General features: G+C 34.9%; 1 protein-coding gene across 4 annotated transcripts in view; it reads right to left on the bottom strand.

Moving 5' to 3' along the window:
- Window positions 1–24,798, bottom strand: part of USP9X (ubiquitin specific peptidase 9 X-linked) — a 113,604-nt gene that overhangs the window by 7,861 nt on the left and 80,945 nt on the right. For all 4 annotated transcript variants that reach the window (XM_031671291.2, XM_015245713.3, XM_031671293.2 and 1 more), the window contains exons 27-38: window positions 19,274–19,382; window positions 18,901–19,047; window positions 18,128–18,274; window positions 17,133–17,355; window positions 14,777–14,997; window positions 12,179–12,369; window positions 8,653–8,826; window positions 6,237–6,378; window positions 4,296–5,049; window positions 3,647–3,770; window positions 2,687–2,912; window positions 2,017–2,146 (exon numbers count right to left, since the gene is read on the bottom strand). In XM_031671291.2, coding sequence (XP_031527151.1) covers window positions 2,017–2,146; window positions 2,687–2,912; window positions 3,647–3,770; window positions 4,296–5,049; window positions 6,237–6,378; window positions 8,653–8,826; window positions 12,179–12,369; window positions 14,777–14,997; window positions 17,133–17,355; window positions 18,128–18,274; window positions 18,901–19,047; window positions 19,274–19,382 — 2,588 coding nt within the window. The remainder of the gene's footprint in view (window positions 1–2,016; window positions 2,147–2,686; window positions 2,913–3,646; window positions 3,771–4,295; window positions 5,050–6,236; window positions 6,379–8,652; window positions 8,827–12,178; window positions 12,370–14,776; window positions 14,998–17,132; window positions 17,356–18,127; window positions 18,275–18,900; window positions 19,048–19,273; window positions 19,383–24,798) is intronic.

The following is a 24,798-nucleotide window of genomic DNA, read 5'->3' as shown; positions in this document are numbered from 1 at the left end:
GGATGATCAAAACTCACTCTAGTGGCTTCAAGTGCCAGCTACCTTCATTTAGCTGATTCCCAAATATTTCCAAACAGATCACCGTTCTACCGCACATCTTAATTTGGGTGTCACAAAGACTCAAATTCCCTGTCCATGTTCTTCCTCCTAAGTTCCCCCCTCCTCTCAGTACATGGCACCACTACCTGCTCTTTGTCAAGCCGGAATTCTTAACACCTCTTTTGAATATCCAATCACCAAATCCTACTGGCCCTATCTCTAATAAAAAGGACCAGAATCTGTCTACTCATAACCCCCTCACTGCCAGTTCCCCAGTACAGGCCACAACAATTTTCTACCTATAGGTTATTTTAACAATCTCTAGTCTTACTCTCCTGTGATCCATTCCATACTGTAGCCAGGGTGATCTTTCTAGAAGCCATGTCTATTCAAAACTCTACAATGGCTCATCAGTGCCCTCAGGACAAAGTCTAGAATCTCTCACAAGACTTGCCAGAATAGCATGATTAGAAAATCCTGCTTACCACTCCCGCCATTGCCATATTGCATCAATTCTAGTCAGACTAACTTTCATTTCCTCCAATGAGCCATGCTGAGTTTATTCCAAGTCTTTGCACCTGCTGTTCACTCTGGATGGAAAACTCAACCAATTCCCACATCAACTTTCCCAGTAAGTCCCCTACACTCTGCAAATCTGGTCAGGTACCCCTATGATGTACTTCCATTGCACTTCATATTTTCCCCATTTTAGCCATGAATATATTTTACAGCTAGTAAAATAATTAATTTGCTTTGATACCCCATTAGAAAGTAGATGTCTTATTTATTATCATGTTCCAAGAAGTATAATAAACACAGGTCCACAATCCTTTATCTGAAATCCTGAGAGTCAAACAGCTCTTATCATAAGTGTAAATAAAGTTCTTTCATAAAGTTGGTGTGAAAATCTGGCCTGAACTATTTAGTCTTCATTCATCCCCTCTCAGTGTGAATATTCATGTTTTACTGTAGAAACATTAACATGTATGATTTTAAGGTGCTATTTTGGACCCTGTTATAGGGACGTTACATAACGTATTGTATATGCACTACTTTACCTTTCTTAAATCCAAACAATTCTGAACCTCAAAGAATATGTGGTCCTAAGGATTTCATTTTAAAGTTTATAGACCCGTATTTGCTTTACCAGGGAAATTTTAATTAGATGACATTATGGACCAATGATGCATGCTTTGTGAACAGGGAATACCTAAAAAGGGAGCTGAACAGATTAGGATTTTTAGAAATACCATATTTCAGGCATTTATAAGTGTGAAATATGGATTCCACTTATGCTTGTTTGTATAAAAAAAATTCTCTTCCTTCTCAACTACAAATATACAAGCCTCTCCCTTATGGAAAGGTAAGGGAAGAGATGACAAAACAAAGCAGAATGTTGCTTATGTTAAAAGGGCCATGGGTCAATTAGTGATTAGTAGATTTACACACAAAAAAACCTGGAATGACAAGGATGTTTGGGTATAGAACTTAACATAAATAATAGGGTAATTTAAATGAATATTTTCCCAATTTTAGTTTAGTTTACTTTGACAAAAGTTACATACAGATTAAGTCCTTTACCCAAAGCTGCTGTGTATTGCAATAATCTGAGGACCTTTTGAAAATGTGGATTCCTTGTGATAGCTTTGAGAATTTGGATTCAGCTGGTGTGGGATGTGGCCTAGGAATCAGTATTTTCAAAAACTAGACAGGTCTAATGTCACCACTTTAGGAGATAAGAATATGATTAAGATACAGATTCTGACCTGTGACTACTGCAGAGATAAGACACATGCATAAATAACTATAAAGTACAAAGTAAAAACTGCAGGAAAAAAAGTTTCAGATAAAATTCACAATAGGTTTTATGGAATATTGTTTCTATTTTAGACCAGGTTTTATTTCATCACTTGACTTAAATGATTTCATCACTTACTGCAACACATTAAAAACAATTATGAAAACTTAAATTCTTACCTAAATTAGCATACATTACAAACAGGTTGAAATACTGCTGTAAATGACGCCCATGCTCTGAAACTTCTCTTCTCAAGAGATTTAGTACTGCTCTTAGTAAATGATCACTCAAGCTTAAGTTGTCATAAGCCTGTGAAGGATAAAACATTGGTTGTTTTTCAGCAACAAGGTACAGGTACAACATAAATTCTATTTGCATAAAAATGGGGCATGCACATGTATGTTAAATACAGGCAGAAATTTCTGGAAGGAATGATCACACAAGCCACAATGAAAGGGGTTGCCTGTTAGGAAAGGGGACGAAGATCTGCCGTACATTTCATTATAGAGGCTTCATACTGTTCTAAGTTTAAAAAAAAAAAACAAACCTGAAGTCTGGCTAACTTTATATATAATCTATATAATAGTAAGTGCATAATTAAGCTACTGCATGTAGCTGAATTAACAGACAATTCCATTATGTTTTAAAGAGCCAATCATCACTACTCATTGCTGTGAAGTACTTTTAATGGAACTCAGAGGTATTGGACTATGGTGTGTGTGCTTGAGCACACACACATTTGTTAGGTAAACATACAAAACAGAGGCACATATATTTGTGACTTCAACTTCCAAGATATAGAATTTATTTGTAAGCATTTAATCATTAGAAAAAAAACTGGGCAATTACCTGACTAGAAGGTCCTGGAGATGCGAAAGGTGAAGGACATGGTCCATCTTGCAAAGAAAAATGTGCAATAAAAACTATAAGTTTTGCAAATGCACCCCTCACTTCTGCACTAGGACACTCCAGAAGGTATTCAGAGAAGCGATTTGAAACATTAAAAAGGACATTATGAGCAAACCAAAAACGTACATTCTTGCTGTGACGAAGGAGAATACATAATGCATCATACCTAAGACGAAACCAAAAAAAAAAAAATCTATGAACATCAATTTAGTAACATGCTTCTTATAGTACAGGGTTAGGTCACTATGAACCAAATAAAAACTAAAGAACTTTTACTACTGGAGGGAGAGAACCAGCAATGGTAGCTTCCAGTACTAATATTAAAATGACTGATGAATACTATGATGTGGTCTATTCTTACAGAGTCACAAAATAGATGAAAACTTATATAGTCCTCTATAACCAAACTCTTCCTGGTTATCAATGACAGAATAATAAATCATCCCCCTTTCCCTTAACATCTTATTACTAGATGAGTAAGTAAAAATTGTTAAAACAAGGTATTAAATGGCCTCTATATTTTCACAATTAGAAACTTAGAAAACTCATTTTAATTTTACACCTTTTTAATCTATGGTAGAATATAATCTAGGGAAGCTAAAATGTAATAATTTCTTCATTAAATAAGCTCAGACTTTTAAATAATCCCTTTTGTACAGAGACATCAAAGATACGATATAATAAGAGAAACAAGCCAGAATAACAGAAGCATGGGCCATGTTTAAAGTCTTAGTAATTATTTACGTATGATTTCTCACACTATTGCTACCAAGAGTTTTTTTATTCTGCATTACAAATATGAAACAAGACTATCATGGCTTGAAAAAAAAAATAAAGCGGCATATTCGAGAACCAAACTAAATGCTAGTATAATTGTAATGAAAATCCAAAGCAATTTACCAATCACTGGCAGAGCCACGGACTATTTTCTTGGTGTGAAATCCTGTGGTAAAGAGAAACCTAGCAGCAAGCTGAATACTAATCATAGTGATTTCTTCTGCTTCAGGCAACAGGTGATCTTGCCCTATAAATAAAATGCAGATATTAACATTTATTTATTTTTATCTTTTTAAATGGAGGTACTGGGGATTGAACCCAGTACCTTTTGCACGCTAAGCATACACTCCACCACTGAGAACTACCCTCCCCCTTATAAAATGCATATATTTAAAAAAAAACCCAAAAGTCAAACAAATTTCTAAGTTCAAGCCTCACTTTCATTTTCAAACAAGTCTGCATTTCCACTAATTTTCATAAGTTGTAACTTTATTAAAATCCCTCTTAGGCTACTTATGAAATAATTCTTATTCACTAAAGCACACCTCAAACTAACGCTTGAGTAAAAAACGAACTGTTGTATCAAACAAAAGCTCCTCTGTTTCTAAACAGCAAGACACTATATACCGCTCAAAGGTAAATCATCTGAAATATGACTTTAAAACAACCAAAAAGGAGAAAGAAACAAACATGTTGATGCCTGTTAAGAAATCCTGCAAGTATTATTAAAAAGTACACTTTATTACTAAGAAGCTAAATTCCTGACACTTACCTGGAGGAGGATTTAAGTAGACACCATTACACGTAAGCAGTTTTTTCATAAACTGAAAATATTCCATACTGTACTGCATTCGGTTATGCATGAATTGTACATTCTGTTTCCGTACACTTCTCTCAATGGCAGATGGCATAATAATCTGATGGGGTCTTGTGGTGATAGCAAGCTCTGATATGTATCTTATCAACTCATCACCTTGGTCTATTGTGTCCAATCGTTCATAAAAAAGTATATAAGCATTCCACCACCTTTTCTGGCGCCTGTATGACATACGCTTCATCATGTGATCGAATACTTCTCCCATGTACTCTCCACCAAAACACTGGTTTTTCATTTCTTCATCGTCATCCATTTTACACTCTGTTACATCTCCATCATCAAATTTATACCAGCGATTTCTCTCACCATCGCCTCCATTCCTTTGAATGATATAAGAATAATAATGTCCCCCGCTTGCTTGTCCACTGTGTACAAGCACCCCTACGAGTCTGTATTTCGTGCTTCCTGCTGTCTCACTGTCAGACTGCTCATTCTGTTGTATCAACTGACTCTCTGGGTTTACGTTATCTCCTTCCAGCTTTGCAACACCTGCAACTGTGTAAGGTTCCATGTCAAGCTCTCGAGGAAATTCAAAGTAATCATTAAACTTGATTGCACATTCTCTTTCCCAGTCGTAGTCAAATCGTTTTAGTTGGATAGCAAGCACAGGAGGTAATTTTTTAATAAGCAAGCGCTTTACGGTATCAACCTAAAATAAACAGAGCAAATTACTAGACGTTCTCTTACAATCTATTGCAAAACCTCCCAAAACTTTAAAACTCTATTATTCAGTTCTCAAGATTAATCTGAAATTTTAAGTGTAAACAAATGTATGATAATGAACATAATCAGAGCAATTCTGTCAGGTGATATTTTAAAAAATGTGAACTAAATCTAATATGGAAATAGCTGATGCCATTTGTTATAAATTGCAACCATCAGTGACACAGACATTCACTGCCTGGTTTCTGTACTGTCACTATTAGCTAACCATTACTACTTGTTTGATATTTACTGTTATTTTAATGAAGGTGTGGTTTGCTGTGAGCAAACTATAGAAAGGTAACAGCAACTAATACTTACTGGGCAATTAGGTACGGAAGTTATATGCTAAGTGCTGCCCAAGTAGTAACATGTTTACTACTGAATCTTAAGGATGGAATTACGAGTAGCAGAGAGATTAAGTAACTTGCCTCAATTCTTGGAGCTGTGAGTGGCAGGCAGTATGGCTTTACAGCTCATGATCTCAACCTCTAGACTTTAATACCTCTCTAAGTGGTATGTAAGGTCAAAACAACACAGGTGACTCAGAGGTCAGAGGGCTTGGGAGCCCAGAAAAAATACACATTATTTATCACATGTATATGTAAATTGTCTCTTCCAAAGAGTTAAGTGCCCGCAGACAAAAAACTAACCAGGTTAGTCTAAAAATCTGATTCAAGTAGTTTAAAAACACAGGTGGTAGAAGAGCTCTTTTGTGGCTAAATAAATGAATGGTTTCAGACCTCCTGGTCTTGACTAGTAACTCTGGACATGAGAGGAGAAATGCATTCCTCCATCAGCTCTGTAGCTTTGAGGATTTCAATAGCAGTTTAGTTGGAAAACTGTCTGTGTAACTCAGATAAGAGAATGTAGTATTAAGCTATTATGACTTCTAAAGTGATTCACTCTTATCTTCACCTGTTTTCCCCAGCCCTTCTGGCACTTTCTCTTAATCATCTTTCACTGACAAACCTTTAAGTCAGTTATCTTAACTACCTCTTCGCTACCACTGTAACACAAAGCAGGGTAGGGAATAAAGAGGGTGAATTTTGAGAACAAAGAAAAACAATCAGCTTTTCCCAAACCCATTACATGTAATCATAATTATTTTAAACAAAATAGGGCAATCCATACCTTTTTATTGCATTTTTCACAATGATAAGCATTTGCACCTTCTAATAAATCTCCTTTGACATATTGTTCCAAAGAATCAAGAAGATTTTGGTGATTTCTAATGTCTACATTCAAAGTCGTAAAAGATTCTTCACACTCGTATCTGAAGATATTATTTAAGAAATGATTAAAGAGAATTTATTCCTTAGTTTTCTAAACATCATATTTAGTTATGGACTCAATGAAAACTACTTTTGCAGTATTTGTAATATAACCCATAACTTGTAAGTCATAGAATGTTACCGATAAATGACAGTTATTTATGGGTGACTTACCCTCTCCTGGCCATGACATTAGATTGTTTACACACTACATAAAACAGGTTCTTTACCTTCACAACAAACCTGCTAGAGAAATGCCACCATCTCCACGTCAGAGATGAGAGAAGTGGGGTTCAGAATGTTAATTTGGTCAAGATTACTAGGAAAATGGTGTTATGAAGCCAGGCCTGTCTGGTTTCACAGTGCAACTGCTTCATGGTGTACCATACCGATTCCACCGTCATCTGTTTAGATAGTAATTCATGCCAAGGCCAAAGCATGAATTCATCAAGTTCTGAAAAGGGTATTTTAAATTATTAATGAGCTGAATTTTTAAATGTTTCTCCTCTTCTGTAATGGAAACCTTACTAAAGTACAAGTTTGAACACACAAATGAATAGGGGATAAGCAATCTGAATAGGGGCCAGAATCCCAACTCGTGGCAATTTTCTACTGAAGGAATTTTCAGATTTCTGATGAGATATATTCATAAATTTAGAACATGGGATGTGGGGGATTCATTCTCAATCACTAAATTCATTCATTCAACAAATATCTTGAGTACCTACCCTGTTTAAAGCACTATGTGATAGTCAATGTTTAGGACAGTCCTTCATGTTTAGGGCTTTTCAATTTAAGGAATAAAGGCATTTATAAGTGACATGAATTGAATATGAAGTATTAAGCAAGTTGCTACTATAACTGGGGAACCCACAGAAAAGTTAGATTTTATGATTCCAGTTAAAAACTAGGACATTCTAAGATGCAAAGTTGGCAAAGTTTTTCTATAAAAGGCTAGATAGTAAATATTACATGGTCTTTTTGGGCCATGAGGTTCCTGTGGCAACTACTGAACTCTGCTGTTATAACTAAAGCAGTCAGACAGTAGGTAAGAGAGTGGGAATGTGCCAATATAACTTAATAAAAGCAGATGCAGGGCTGGATTTGACCTATGGTCCATAGTTTGTTAACCCATGTTCTGGACAAATACCCTAAAACAGACTGTCTTAGGGCTCTTTATGTAACCTTCTGGCATATAACAGTAGTAGTTTAATTGTGCAGTAGGTATTTGAACTTTAGGGATCTTTAAGATCATGTTCTCTGGACATTTTCACTTGGCAAAGAAAACCAGTAATTTCCAAATAATTTTGAAAACTGTCTAGAACAAACCTAGAAAGACTGACAAGAATAGATGATACTAATTTTTTTTTTACCAGTAATTGAAAACAAGAGGTTAAAGTGACAGTTTTATTGTTCACCTAATGCAAAAGGTCTTTCAAAAGGATCAAAAGTTGTCCCAGCTATGTGAATAATTTTATGGCCTCATTCGGACTGAATGGTTTAACATTTATATAGTATTGCTTTTCCCACTATCACTTCCCTATGTTAAAAAATGAAGCACCTCCACCAACCATATACACACATAACCTATGACTATATATAATGCTGTTTTGGACTTGTAGAAAATACTATCTTATGATATTTTGGTGAGAAGAGATTTCAAACTAACATTGACAACATACAAGAGACGTTCCAAAGTAAAACTTCCATATAATAGAGATAAACAAGTATTTATCAGTAACGAACTCTAACAGTTATTTAAGTATTCTCAGTAACAGCCCTTAATCAAACAACTTCCCTTTTAAGCAAAAACCAATTTGTTTAGCCAACTCTTGCTGTAAATGTTCTGTGTGGAAAACATACCTTAAAGACGGTGACAATCAATGCATTTTCAAAAAGTCAGTATTTCATTTGTATAGGAAACAGTGCTCCATGTCTGTTATCGTCTAAACTTAATGTATTTAACATTATAGATATTTTAATTCTAAGAGAGCAAATTTATAATTAACCACTGTAGCTATATGCAAAATGCCATTTTATTTTCCTAGGCATGATCATACATAAAAGCATGCAGAAGTATGAAATAGTAAGAGCTTAGGTAGAGTTAAAGGAATCTACTAATGTAATCTGACAAAAACAAACAAAACCCCACAGTAGTAAGGTATGCACAGTATGTAACTCATCCAGTCTCAGGTATTTAATAATTTCGGTAGAATACTCATACTCCACTTTTGTACAAAACTACTAGTAAAAATAAACAGTACGTTAGCACCTACCTATGTGGGCAGCCTTGGCAAATCTTCTGATCAGCAAAGGAACCTCCTAAGACTTTACTTAGCATAGCTGGATGTCCCAAGGCTTTCAAAGCTTCATCTAAACTATCCACCAATGAATTAAAAAATTCTAAAGCATCATGTTGTTCACGCAGGTTAACAGGCTCACCCCAAAGCCTAAGAAATGAATGGAGTAAAAATATGTAATGTGCAACACTCTGAGAACAACATATACAATATATATTTTCAGGAAAAAAGCAATACAACAGCAAATGACAGTATGTAAAATGCAATTTTATTCTTCAGCTATGTGAGGAAGTAGAAAAAAACCAACCACTCTTTATGTTTCAGGTGCTGAGGGAGAGAAAGTGAGACTCATAGTCAAAGTGGTAGTTCAGTAAGGAAGAAATACCATCAAACGACTGGTGTGGCTGATGGACAGTTTGGCTCCAAGAAGGATGGTTGCTGTAGGTAATATGGTATACACATGCATTTTGAATCCAACTGAAGATGCAATTAAAATGGGGTGGTTGATCTCACTTTTATGTAGATGTTGTAATTACTACTATTTCTTTCATTTTGCCTAAATTTCAGGTTACAAACACTTAAATTAGGCAAATCAATCCCAAGAAAACAAACTATCAATTGTGTGTACCACAATATGCGAAATGATACTAATAAAACCTAGGCACTGCTAGAAACTATCAATGACATCCAGTTTTTTATTTATAGAGTCATATAGAGAATATAAGTAAATTCATTTTAAGTGAGATATGACAAATGTATTTTAAGTATGCTAGAGGAACAAACGGTCTTTTAATAAATCCTTCTGTTAACTTTTACTACGCAACAAAAAATCTCATCTCACTTCTTTTTCAGCTGTTAAATTTGCATATAGTAAGTTTAAAATCAAATATATTATCATTTGTTAAAAGGTACCTTTATAATGGAGAGATCTGTTAAGACACCAAGGGATCAAAACTAATACCACCAATAATCAGGTAAACTGATACTATATGCCTCGCAACGCAATGCAATGAGAAGCATATAGTAACATCACCTACAGTTTCCTTGCCAGAAAGTTTAACCTGAATCTAATCATGGGGAGATAATCATACAGATCAAGGAAGTCAGACACACGCTGTAAGACAACTGGCCTAGATTCTTCAAAAACGCCATTACCATTAAGGACATGAAAAGTTAGGGAGATTATTTTAGAGATGACTAAAGCAGTAACAACCAAATTCTTGTGATTCCTTCTAGGATACCAGTCTGGAATTGGGGAAAAAGTTATAAAGAATATTTTGGGGAAATTGGAATACACACTGATGATTATTAGAATATTAGACATTATTAATTATTAAATCAATATTAAAATTTCACAGATGTGATAATTGTATTAAATATTAAGTAGGAAAACTTATTCTTAGAGGATACATGTTCAAGCATGTATAGTGTCTTATTTGCAATTTACTATCAATTTGATTAGAAAAAACAAAAAACAAAAACCAAGTATAACAAGCAAATATGGCAAAATGTTAACAACTGGTAAACCTAGGTAAAGAGTATATAACAAAAGTGGTAATTATACTACTTCAACTTTTCTGTTGGTTTGAAATTTTTCAACATTAAAAACTGCAGCTAGGAAATGTGGTTAACTAACCCACATGTATCAAGAGTATATTAAACCCACAGGTATCAAGAGTATATTACATGTCTAAAGTGTGGATAATCCAAAAGTGTTGGTCTAGATGATTATGCGAGCTCCACTAGCATAGAGAGTAACTGAGAAGTCAAAAATGCAATATAAGAAAAGAGAAAACTATATGTAATTGAATGACAAATTTTCAGAGAAAAGCTCAAAAAGCTTGAGAGTAATTTGGAAGAGGAAGAACAGAAATACTAAAAGCCTTATGGCAGAGACAGGACAAGCTGGAGAAGGAAAGAGAACTGGAATAGTCACAGAGGAAGAGAAGGGGTGTGCCAGGTGATGGGATTGAAAAGAGCAAAAGTAGAGCTGGGTGCTGTGTGCAAGCCAGTAAGTATGGATTAAGTAGGGGGCCTAGATAGAGGAATCGGAGGAATTTATATAGTGAGTCATAGGGAAGTCATTGTACTACAAAGCAGTGGTTTCAAAAGAAATCTAAGCAGTATCCTTGCAGGGAAAAAGGGGAGCTGCTCTAATTGAAGCAGGGAAGGTGGACCAGAATGGCAGTGTCAGGTGACCCTTTGCTTCCCCTGCTCTCTCTCAGCTGTCTGGGAGATACCTTGAAGGGATTCTAAGAAGTATTATTTAAAAAACCCACTGCTATGAAGGATTACAGCCTTTTCATACACAGTAGATACGTGGTTGTACTATGGTATTATAGCACAGTGCATGACATAATAGGCAATGATTTTTTAAAAAGGTGAAATAAATGAAGCCAGAGAAACAAGATCAAGATATAACTGAAGATTTTTTAATTAAAAAAAAAAAAAAGCCCCAAGGTATTTAGCCCACCTTTCCTATTAAATTATATATTACAATAGACAGTTGGCATAGGGAAGTTTTCCATTATAGATCTATTCTAGCTAATAAATTAAAGGATGATAAAATTAGAATGTTGCCATTTTGTAACACCAATGAAATGCTGCATTTAGGCAATGACGATCAATGGTTGTTACCATAAGAAGAGAGACATATTATGTACTTCTCACTGAGGTAATAGTTACCACCTATGAAGTAGCCTTGCCTGTCCATTTCCAGAAAACTAACACCCAAATCTGATCAAGCCTCTAGAACTCACTACTTATTCAAAGGAAATACAGGGGACTGAGGAAAACAGAAAATACCGTTAAGGATCCCATCAATAAACTCTAGATGGAAAAATTTACAGGGTTAACCACGTTTTCCCAGCTCCCCCCCAAATAATTTCAAGAGTGAAAAAAAATTAGAAGAGACTAAAGAGTTGTATCAATATCTGCAATATATGGACTTCATTTGGATCATGATTTCAAAAAATACACAGTAAAAAACAATCATGAGGTAACTGGGTAAATTTTAACACTGACAAGGATATTAAGGAATTTTAAAAAGATGTAATAGTATCATGTTTAAGTTAAAAAAATTTAGCGATACATAGTGAAATGTTTATGGATGAAACTATGTATTTGAGATTTGCTTCAGAACAATTGGGAAAGAAGTAGATAGGAATGTAGATTAAGACTGGTCATGTATTGACTACTGTTAAAATAGAGTGATGAATACATAAGGGCTAATACTCTTCCTCCCTACTATGTATATATTAGAAGTGTTCAAAATAAAACATCTTAAGAGACTAAACATCTTAACAGACTTAACATCTTAAGAGACTAAAGAATGTTGCTTCTTACTGTGATACTCTACCTCCTTTGGAGACAAGACAAACCTAACTACGAAGTTAAACATAAAGGTGTCTTCCAACATAGGTTTTAGAAATTTAACATTGGTGTATTGAGATGCTCATAAAGGTTTAAGCAGTATCCCTATAACTATCCATCCATAGTTTACCTGAACTGTTTCCAAAATCCTCTGGGCACATAGTACTGTAGTCGAGAAGCAGCTAAATGACCAAAGATGACCTGAAGGTGTCTGAGGACACCAATATTGTACTCTTTCCTATCTTCTGTTTTACTTAATGCTGGTTTGTCTTCAAACTGTTGAGGGTATCCAAATACATCATCTCTGGGATCAACATTGCTCTAGAAACCAAAAGATATCATTAATGAGCTCATCTAACATTAAAGTATAGTAAAATATGTTGAGACAAATGCCAGTTTGTGAACAAATGATCTGTACTTCTATTTCTTATTTCCAAAGCACTTAACTTTTAATTTACAGTATCAGTGTTTATGTCCACCATTTCACATAAGACTTGTCATAAAGGAATAACTCTATGTATCAGAGAAGTACGTAATATACCAGAATAGAGTGTAGTGATTAACTTAAGACTAAACTGGACACAAATGCAGGTTCTGCCGCTTATAAGCTAAGTAACTTTGAGCAAGTAAGTTACTTAACCTTTGTAAACTTCAGCTTCCTCATGTGTAAGTGGGGAAAACACATTCTTCATGTAGCTGTTATGAGGATTATACGACATAATGCATATAAAGTGCCCAGAACTCTATACATTCAATAAAATATACATATTAAGAATAGCAGTACTCTTCAACAAATGGTGCTGGAAAAACTAGATGTGCATCCACATGCAAAGGAATGATGCTGGACTTTCTCCTAACACCATATACAAAAATCTACTCAATACAGATCAAAGATCTGAATGTAAAAGCCAAAACTATGAAACTACTGAAATATAGAGCAAAAGCTTCACAACACTGGATTGGATTTGGATATAACACCAAAGACACAGGCAGTGAAAGAAGAGACATACTGGACCTCATGAAAGAAAAGACTTGTGCAAAGAAACTGCAACCCTTGCACACTGTTGGTGATGTAAAATGGTGCAGCCACTGGAGAAAACAGTTCCTCAAAAAATGAAACATAGAACTACCAAATCCAGCAATTCCACTTCTGGGTATAACACCCAAAAGAACTGAAAGAAAGGTCTCGAAGAGGTATTTGTACATCCATGTTCACAGCAGTATTATTCACAATAGCCAAAAAGTGTAAGCAACCCAAATGTTTAACTGATGAATAAATGGATAAACTAATGTGGTATACATTCAAAGGAATATTATTCAGTCTTTAAAAGGAAGGAAATTCTGACATGTACTATGAAATCGATAAACCTCAAAGACATTATGTTAAGTGAAATAAGCCAATCACAAAAGGACAAATACAGTATGATTCCACTTATATGAGGTAATTAGAATAGTCAAACTCAGAGATGGAAAGAAAATGGTGGCTGCATAACTATGTTTGAGATCTTTGATATAGAAATAGACAATGTCCAGCACTGCCCATGAGAAACTTAGTCTGGGGAAGGGAAAAAAAGCACACAGGCAAAAAACCAAACCAAATACACCCTACAGTGCAGTGGGTTGCTGGAACAACACAAAGCAGAGGGTACCATGAGAGCAAAGGTGAGACAAATTATTTGAACTATATCATGTTTTCAGTTAGCTATCCCTAACTGATGTTGAGCTTAACTCAACATCCCATAGATGACACAGACTGCAGAATCAGAATTTTTACCCAGTGCAATGGTTCTTAACCAGCTGTGGGTATAAGCATCGCCTACGAAACTTTTTAAAAAAGCAAAAATGCTCAGATCCCAATCCCTTACTGATGCAGTTCAGTAGACCTGGGGAGAGTTGAGGCTAGAGTTGTTTCAGAAGTCCTGTAAGCGATAAACTACCTCAGAGCTGATAGTTTGGTGACTAAAAGAGAGGGAATGAGAAAACAACCATTTATGATGTTTACTACAATTAGAGCATGCTCTGGCTTCTTTCTTCAGCTCTCTCCAACACCATGAATGGGAAAAGGTAAAATAAAAGCAAAGAAATACCGGGTGGATACAAACATGATCACAACTTAAGTCTTGCCATATTCTCTTCTTTAAAGGACCATGCCATAGTTATGTTAACTCTGATCTACCACTACAATCTAACTTTCCCACAGCTTTATTCTGCATCGGATATGCGGTAGGCAGCCTAAATTTTGTCAAGTAGAGAGAAGCTTGTTCCTAAGCAAAAAGAGTTATGATCTGGGGGAAATATAAAGGTAATCTAATAGTAAGCACTGATAATGAAACTGGCATAGTTTATAACTTGGCACAAATTAATGGAAATACATAATTAAAATATCAAATAGAAAAGTGAAAATATAAGTTAAACTACTATTAAAAATGAAGATTCTTATCATTTAACAAACTCTAAATTATACCAAACACTTCCCCTCCTAAAAGTGAATACATTAACTACTGCTTTAAAACATATAAACTGTTATAAATATTAACTGTAGGTGAAAGTCTGGTAGACAGACAGTGAGTGCTATGTTGAGGTAGCAGTCTCCGCTGGGAGATTCAGCTTTATTTTCAAATATATGTCAATAGGTCCAATGAAAGTATAATACTCTTGAAGAGAGAACAATAGTTATCTGGAATTAGAACTTCAAACAGAGAAAACAAAAATGCTAAATAAAATTTACCTCATTGTCCTGCTTCTCATCCCCAGACATATCATCATCTACATCACTACCTGTGCCTTCAATTGCAAGAATACCATTCCTAATGGAGGGTATCATGTAGAGTTGCTGAATCACAGAATTCATGTAACAAGTAGCACCAGCATTTTTCAGTCCCACAAATCCTTTTGGAGGGCGGGGTCCAACAGGTGGCAGATACTCCCACTCAGTAAGTGCTTCACAAGCTGAAAGAAGATAAAAGATTCTTGTAACATGAATATAACCATTCTGTCCACTTAGGATCTATTAAGTTCATAAGGATTCTCACAAGATAGTACAATGCTAATTCCTACATGTTAACTTTACTTTTAACTGTATAATAGTTTAGCCATTATGAACTTTAACTTTTTCTACTTTTGTATATTTGTTTGTATTTTTTTTTAAAGGCCTTCAAACTCATTCTGGAATGAAATGTTATATAAATACATCAACATATTATAGCTTAGTCAGTTTTAAATAATCCTAAGGTATCACCTGAGTTTACATCCAGGTTCTGATGCTTACCAACTCTTTCATCTTCAGGTAAGCCTGTTTCCTTTCTAATAAATATAGTAATAAGAGTAACACTTGCTCTGCCTATAATCATGCTATTTTGAGGAGCAAACGAAATAGTGGATTTGAGTGCTTTGAGAACTGTAAATCACTGCACATCTCCCTCTATCTAGTATAAACCTGGAAACAACATAAATATCATCACTGTAAGACTGTAAATAAACTATATTATATTGAGCTGAAAGGTATACAGTTAATAAATGGGAGTTAGGTATATATTCATATGTTAATAGGAAACAATTGCAGACATATTAAGGGAAAAACAAAGTGAAGAACACTGTGTGTCCTACATGCCAATCGTGGTTAAAAAACTAAAGAAAAAAAGATTTTTTATGTGGATTTTGCATACAGAGATGCTGGGAGGACAGACATGGACTGAAGATAATGGTTACGCTATCAAAGGGGACCAGGGGACTAGAATGGGCAGGAAACATATTTTTTAGAATATATCCTCTTTTGGCATTTGAAATTTTCACCATGCAAATGTACTACTTAAAAACAAGCAGCCTTTCTCTTTCTCCCATCGTGGAGCTTGTGGAGGCGTGCTGGGAATAGGAGGTTTAAAATAGCAAATAGGCCTGGAAGGCTGTGGTCCAAGGCTCTATTTTTGCTGGCTATAAGCAGGGTCCTCTGAAGAGGAGGCAGAGGTAGCACACAGTTCTTAAAATTGAAGGTGTTTATGCCCAAGATGAAACTGAATTCTATTTGGATAAAAGATGCGCTCATGTGTACAGAGCAAACAACAACAGTGACTCCTGGCGGCAAACTGAATACCAGAAGCATCTTGGGAAAGGTAACTCTTGCCCATGGAAACAGCGCGTTGGTTCACGCCGAATTCCAAAGCAACCTTCCTGCTAAGGTGGTTGGACAAAGAATCTGTGTGATGCTGTGTATCTTGAGAATTTAAACTTATTCAAAACTAACTAGATCAAAGTGTGGATTTGTTTTTAAAAAATGAACAAAATATCCCACTTTACAGTCTATAGATTTGGTAGAATATCTAACTGTTTCACCTTTCAAGCATTCAGTTTAATCAGAATCTCATAAAATCACTTTAAAAGTCCTTATATTCTGAAACACAACATATCAAAAAATAACGACATTCTTAAAGATTTACTATAATCAAATATACTTTTAAGCTTTGTAAACTAACAGTAGTTTTCTCCTAAAACAGAACAGCCTCCGTTGTGTTTGCCTTCTTATTTCTACTGTCTTGGCCATTCTATACTGCCTTCATCCCTTGTGAGCCTCAGTTCTGTATCAGTAAGATCTGGAGTATACAGTTTATTTCATGGGCTTCATGTGAGCACTAACTGAGGACATAAAAGTGAACTAAAATGTTATCTTCTCATAATCCAATCTTTAAAACAAGATTTTCTTTGAATTTATATGAAAATAACATTAAAGAGCTTCTAAGTGAGGGCCTGAAAGGTTTCCCAACGCATGTAATTTGAGTTTTAAGTTTGAACTCTGGCATTTATTTTGACTATTCTACTTTGGAGTTTGGGTTTCAGTCCAGATTTGACTGAGATGAAATTAATTTTGTTGCTAAATACTTGCACCACTTACATACAGGAAGACATTTAACAAACATTTGATTATTTTTCTACTTTAAAACTCTTTGCTTGTAATGGTATTAAATGATAAACTCGTTGCTGACTGACAGGAAAACATGAGTTGAAGATGTTTCCTAAAGAAAAAAAGGAAAACAGAATCTGAACACATTAGAGAATTATCTGTCATCAGAATGTTGTATTTTGAAACTTACTAGTTATTGCTGTGCCAATGTAATACATTTCAGTCAAAGAATCTACTATCTGTTTGAGGTTCCTTACACAGCCAACAGCTAATGCTACAAGTAACTCAAAGCCGGCATTAATGGTAGCTGGTGAACTACAGACTGGAATAGCCTGTTCAGCTGGCAGTTCTCCATTTCTCATATACTGCAGGTAAACATTGGATGCAGGGAAGATGAAATCATCAATTAATTCCTACAAAGTTGAAAAAAGGATTATGTATTAGCAATGATATAGATATGTTTTTATAAAAACATGTATGTAAAGTTACATATGCGCATGTGTGTATATGTATATATTTTTAAAGAAAGAAATGTCTTTGGGAAGAAAATAATGTCAAATTACTCATCAGAATTCAAGATCTCATTACACTTCAGAAAATTTACTTGGATTTTCTAATAAAAAGACTCCACTTCAAAACAATATTTACACAATAAACAAACCAACCCAATTTCTCAGGTTACAAACTATTTAACTATCAAGAATGAGCTGACTGTAGCACTTAACAAAATTCACCCTTTAAGTAAGTATACTCTTTTAATCACATGTATACCCAAACTCATTTTGAATAAAAATAAATGTCCTAAAATGATACTTTTTGCTTCCTTGAGTTACTGCATGTGAAGAAACTCATTTAAGAAATATAAGGTACAGTCTTATACAGTAAGAGATTTGTCTCATTTTAAATAGTCTCATGAAATGAAAAGTTCATATTTGCTAAATAGAAAAATTAAACACTGCTTATTTACTTCATAAAATACACAGTACTGAAATTTTCTTTAAATATAAAATTTAGAAATTACATTTAAAAAATTACTATAACCTCTATAAAGTTTCTTTAAAAGCAGAAAAGAAAAACAAGGTCAAGACAATACACCAAAGACATGATACTGTAATCAGACAGATTTGCTAATAAGCATTTAGAAGGTTATGACATCTAGCTTAGGACCAAGACGACAGAACTTACTTTAATCAGATTAGCACCTCCTTTTTCACAACCAATATGATACTTTTTCTCAGGGGTTTGAAAAGCCAGTAATTCTTTTGTTACCCCAAGGTGGCCTTCCAAGATTGTCTCTTCAACACCTGTTTCACCGGTTCTTTTAACATCATCCTGCCAAAGAAAAAAATCAAATGCCTAACTTATACAAGGGAGGGAGAGAGGGGGGAACCAGAACAACAGACGGCTAGACAGAGGTAATTGCTCCAAATCTTTCCATTCTAAGCAAGTTTTTCTCTTCAGAACCTTCTAGAAGTAGGCTTTACAAACTAGTAGAAGAAATGCTAATCTGAAGGCTAAAAGCTACAAATCTCTTTGGAAATAAATTCTCATATAATTCTAAGTAAAAAGTATTATGTGCTAAGATCAAGAGTGATTAATTAAGTGCTAGTCTATGAGACTCATTTTTTGATGAAAACAGTTCAAGAATACTTTCTAAAAAATGAAAATTTGTAAAAAAAAAAAAAAAAAAAAAAACCAACCCCCAAAACAAGCCCCCTCAAGATTCTAAAATAGAAGCTGAAAATCAGTATTCCAAGTCTTAAGTAAAAAGAAAAAGCATATGACAAAACTAGTTAAGCATTCATCCTGTGAATCATGAGTTAATATCCATCAACAGTATATTCTTTGGTCCTTTTTATTACTCTTTGTTTTTCATTTAATCAAAATGCTCAAAACTATAAATTATCTATTAATAAAATACTGTTGATATGGTAAACACAGTGTTAAATGCAACTTACCCTAATTCTTTTAAGCCAGTCAATTTCATTATTGAGAAGAACTTCAGCATTGGGTATATTAATATTACTATTGTAAGCATAATTAAGAAGGTGCCTTAAAAGAGTGAAGTAGTCGCCTGAATGTTTAGCTCTCTCTCTGGCTGTGCTCTGAAACAATACAGAATAATAAGAATTTATATATCTATGCTTAGAATCCATTTTTTAAAAACCAAGGGTTAACTAGAGTAGATGATTAAAATAGTATAGGAAATCACTATTTTATTTATTAAATATAGACTGATCTAAATTTAATACAAGCTAAAACCAAAAATTTCTGAATATTCCTTGTTTAAAGAATGAATCACATTGATAAGCATATTACAAAATGTCTTACCCCCAAAACAGTGAAGAGCAGAGTAATGAAGAAAAGTAGGGGCCTGTGTCCCATGCAACATCTGGTGCACATTAAAAAGAACTGCTCCTGTGCCACCTGGCGAACAGTTCTGAAATACAAACATTTCACATTTAATATATTATTTTCATGAAAAAAAAAAAAAAGACTCCAACACTGTCTCTTTTGGGGGTGTGTGTTAAGGGGTAGGTAAATTAAAAGTAAAAATACAAAAATATGTAACACACACTTAAGCAGCAACATATAACAGATGAACTTAGGCTGTGTGTCAAGAACTAGAACCTCATGTTATCACTGAAGAGTTCAAGGGATACCATTTAACACCCTTTTCTTGGAACAGGCTGGAAATGTTCCTCTAGATATAATAGTTGTACAGTGAGCCTTACACATCTTTTTGGCATTCCATAAAATATTTATTCAAATGTGCTCTGGAGCAAACAATTTGTTAAAAATTCTGCTGCAATTACACAGTTAAGGATGTTGCTGCAGATGTCCCTTATATTATACTAGTGATTCCCAAAGCATGTTACCCATATCAGCACCACCAGAGAACTTGTCTCAGGTCCCATCCCAGATCTGCTGGATCAGAAATACTAGGAGTGGGGCCCAGCAACCTGTTTTATAACTCCTTTAGGTGACTTTAATGTGCACTAAAGATTGAGAACCACCGTTATTATACAATATTCTATGATTACTCATGGGAAAAACTTGTCTCTGGTCCCAGCACTGGGAAAAAAAGATCTTTAAAAAAAATATGTATACTGGAGGAGGGTAGAGCTCAGTGGTAGAGTGTGTGCTTAGCATGCATGAGGTCCTGGGTTCAATCCCTAGTACTTCCATTAAAAACAAATAAATAAATAAACCTAATTAACCTCCCCAAAATAAAAAAAAACCCAACCCCCCCAAATCTTAAAAATATGTATACTATACAGATCTCATTAGAATAAGTGCTCCAAGAGGGCAAAAACATCATCTATTTAGTTTATAACTATGCTTCCAGAATGAAGAATGATGTCTGGCATATAATACGTACTAAGAACCAGATACTAGATGTATAAATACTGTTTGTTTACAAGATGGTGGTCTATTTCCATTATGAAGTAAGCTCTTTCAGGGCAGGGCTTTGCTTTGTTGATGCATGAGTTCCTGGCACCTAGAACAACGTCTGACATATGGAAGATACTCAGTAAGTACCTGCTGTTTCAGCATTTGTGTATATTACAGACATTACAAACTACATTTCATGGATAGCCATGTTTCAGTCACTGTGCTAGCTGACAGAGCACTTAAAACCAAATTTATAGTTTGATGTAAAGAATAGTATACATTCCATATATTAACCTCCCTCCTGGATGATTTTTAGGTTTCTGAAACCCACACATAGTCTTAGAAACCAGACCTTTAAAAGTTTTGTGGTTTGAATTTGGTGAAATTCAAATAAATTAAAGTCAGGAGTACCTACTTTTGGGGGAGAAGGTCCTTAACTTTTATTGTATTTTCAAAGGTATATGTCATTCATGCTACCCTCGTTTATTTTTTAAAAAGTTAGGTATGCAGCCCAAATAGGGTGAGGGTCTATAAAGAGTTGGTGCTTATCAGTTTTTGGTGAATCCTCCCTCACACACGCAGACTTCAGTAATATTTTTACAATGATCTATAAAACCTTTACATGCTCCTGGTTGCCTGACTGACCGTATCTCCTACAACTCCCCACCCCACCCCAGTCCCTGCTGTTCCAGCCACACTAGCCTCAGTGCTGTTCTTTAACATGTGAAGTATGTTCCTGACTTGGGACATTTACATCTGTTCCTTCTGCTTAAAATACACTTCCCCCATTATCTGCATGGATCACTTCATCACTCTTTCAGAGTTTTGTTTAAAAGGTTACCTTGAGAAATGAATAGATGGAGCACAAGAGATTCTTAGGACAATGAAATTATTCTGTATGATACTACAGTGGTGGCTACATGTCATTATGCATTTTGTCAAAACCCACAGAATGTACAACATCAAAAGTGAATCCTAATGTAAACTATGGACTGTGGTTGATAATAATGTGTCCACGTTGGTTCACCGATTGTACCAAATATGCCACACTGGTGAGGGATGTTAAGGGTAGGGGAGTATATATGTGTGGGTGGGCAGGGCTATGTGAGAATTCTGTATTTTCTGCTCCATTCTGCTGTGAACCTGAAACTGCTTTAAAAAAAATAGTCTATTAAAAAAAAAGTCACCTTGCTAGGGGGAGGGTATAGCTCAGCGGTAGAGTGCATGCTTAGTATGCACAAGGTCCTGGGTTCAATCCCCAGTACCTCCACTTAAAAAAATAATAATAAATAAAAAATAAATTAAAATACATAAAGAAACCTAATTACCCCCCACCAAAAAAACAAAAAAATTTTTGTTTAAAGTTACCTTGTTAGGGAAGCCTTCCCTGAATATCCTATATAATACTGAACTCCACTGATCTCTCTACCCCTTATCCCTAATTCCTGCTTTATCTCTCTTGATAGCATTTATTACAACATTACATATTTTCCCATGTCTCCCCTTCCTACTCCCCACCCCCTGTAGTAAACAGACTCCAAGAAGGCTGACATTTTATCTGTTTTGTTTACTGCTATATCTCTGGGAGCTAGAACACTGCATAATAGGTACTTGATAAATTATTTACTATTGAGACTGCCTACTATATTAAAATCTAACACTACTTAGTTCTCAGCATCAAAGGCCTTCTGTAAACTGACTCCGCAATCTCCTTTACAGCATTATCCTTTTCTCCTCTTCTACTGGACTATTCAGCTGTGCCCTGAAAGGACTATGTCAGGAATGTCAAACTCAAATGCCTCCATGGATCAGAGAGGTAACATAAAGGAACTAAACAGGAAGGGTACAAAGCAACAGGTGCAGAAAGGGGCTAGAATAAACATATCCACCTAAAGGAATTCAAATCTAATTGCGAGTTATTACAATAAAATAAGGTCAATGTTACATGGAAGCAGACCTCTTTTAATAGGAGCAGAGGTCTGGAAGACCTTCCAAGTCTAGGGATAAGGAAAACTCCTGGAAAATGTGGCACTGAAATTGAAACATATGAACAGAAGCAAAGGCTAAATTGTGGAGTGTTTAAAATCAAATTTAAATGTTTACACTTAATTCGAAGGCAATGGAAAGACACAGAAAGATTGTAAGCAGGAAAACACCACGATCATATTTTACAAAGATCACTCCCTACGGTCAACAGATTAGAGCAATACCTTAGTCGGACAGCACTAGGGGTGGGAAGATTAAGGATATTACAACTGTCCAGACAATGGATGCTGGTTGCTTAGATGAAGGCAGAAGCAGTATGGAGAGGAAAGTGTATGGAGTTCAAAACTACAGGAAGCAGAAAAAGCATAAGGGGGAATGAGGGTGAGAGAGAAGGAGGGCACTGCCAATTTCCATTTTCCATTATTATGAACATATAAATGTTACCCAAACATGAGCACACATGCTACATTCTGCACAAGAAACTTCACTTTTACTTGTTCCAAGTAGAAAGTAACTTACTCCTCTTCCAATTCTCAAAGTACTTCAACTTTTATGACACTAACTTCTGTCTCAAAGTTCCTTAAGTACAAGAACTATCTTACTTGATTTTGGATTTTCATTGTTAAGCACATAGTAGGAACTCACATAATTTGCTGGTGAATTGTAATTATACAGAGTAAACTATGTAACAGAGAAAAGTCTGAATTTAGGAATTATGACATCGCCATTTAAAGTCTACTTCTGAGTTGGTATAAAATTGAGTAAATATATATGGCAAATGTATTGAAAACAGCTACACTAGTTAGTAATATAACCACTCAAATATAAACTCTACCTCAAGGATAGCTCATGTATGCAGGTCCACAATGTCTTATCTGAAATCTTTGGGGCCAGATATGTTTGGGGAATTCAGAATTTAGAAAGGTAATGCCAACCAATTATGTTCAGGTCAGATTTGCTGTCAAATTTTCACAAGGAATTCTGAACCTCAGATATTTATAAAATGACTTAAAACTGCAGGGCAGGATAAGAATCAGTACTAGAGAAGAAAATCAGATACCTAAAGCTCAAAAAGATCTTAGTGTTAGAAGACCCCCCTTTGTTGTCAAAGACAAGATAACAGAGACACAATGACAAGAATTGCTGTATATGGTACTTTACTTCATTGTGTACAATTTTTCAAGGAGGAGAGGAGTTAAATGATTCTAACTTCCTATAATGGGGATTTTCAAAAGCTTAGGAGGATACTTAGTAGCCAAGGAAGTGAAATAAGTTCCTAATTTAGTTTAATATTTAAAAATTATCACAGAATAAGAAACTTGTACCTTCAGGCTTGACTTCATCAAAATTCATGGCTAACCATCTTTCCTCTCCTCCCTCCATCCAATGTGTTATTAAGTGGAACCAGACTTACTCAACCTATTTATCTTTATTAACATACAGAGTTGTCCAATGATGATAAACTCTTCTCAAGGAGAGAGTAAGCTCAATCTTATTTGGGGGTATCCTATCAAAGGACTTTCTGAATTAGATGCCTTCAAGGAAATTACTAAGAAACCTGTAAAATAGTAGAGATTCCCACTTAAGACCTCTAAATTATTCTACAGCATTCCATGGAGTGAGATGAACCTACTCCATTCACATCATGTGCACTTAAAACAAAAACAAAACCCCAAAAGACTTTATCACTAGGATTCATTTCGGCAAATTGCTTACTGTGACTTTACACTAACTTTTTTTTTTTTTGTGAGGTTCCCTACACTTTTTTTTTTTTTTTGGATGTACTGGGCTTTGAACCTTAGCATACGCTCTACTGCTGAACTATACCTCACCCTCCCTACACTAACTTTTCATCAGTGATTTCTGTCATTGTTGAATGGCATGTGGCAGAATAAACAAAGAGAACATTTTCTGTCTTTTCATAAGATGCATGTAATTACATGTAACAGTGACACTAATTAGAGCTTGAGTTTAAAAAGTTACCTTATTAAAGGTCAAAATCAGATTGACGTAAGAGGATAGAAATGAACATTTTCTACAAATTCGATTGACTTGCACAAAAACAAGCCCGAAACAAGATTAATATCATTGATTAAATGCTTCTGAAATGAAAAACGAGGACTTCATAGTCGGTTTTCATTCTCAGTGTAAAATGCAAAAGTTCTTTACCATCATCATGCCTTGTGAATTTCATACTGACTTAAAAACTTCACCAAAAAAACCACTTAAGCTTCTAGGTATTGAAGACAGGGAGCTAATATGTCCTATTTAACTTAAATCTTGTAAACTAGATTTTTAAAATGGGCTAAAATACATACCTCTTAGGTGAAACTAAATTCTGGAATTAGAGAAAAATTAATTTTGAGAATTAACGTTGGCATTCTGCAGAGACTAAAACCAAATTCAAGCCTAGGCAAAACATAGTTAAAAATTTTCTAAACATTAATGTGCTATGGCGACAATAAATATTTGAT

Source organism: Vicugna pacos, chromosome X (genome assembly GCF_048564905.1).
Source record: "Vicugna pacos chromosome X, VicPac4, whole genome shotgun sequence".
In the NCBI taxonomy this organism is placed as follows: domain Eukaryota; kingdom Metazoa; phylum Chordata; class Mammalia; order Artiodactyla; family Camelidae; genus Vicugna; species Vicugna pacos.
This window is presented reverse-complemented; position numbering and strand designations above follow the sequence as displayed.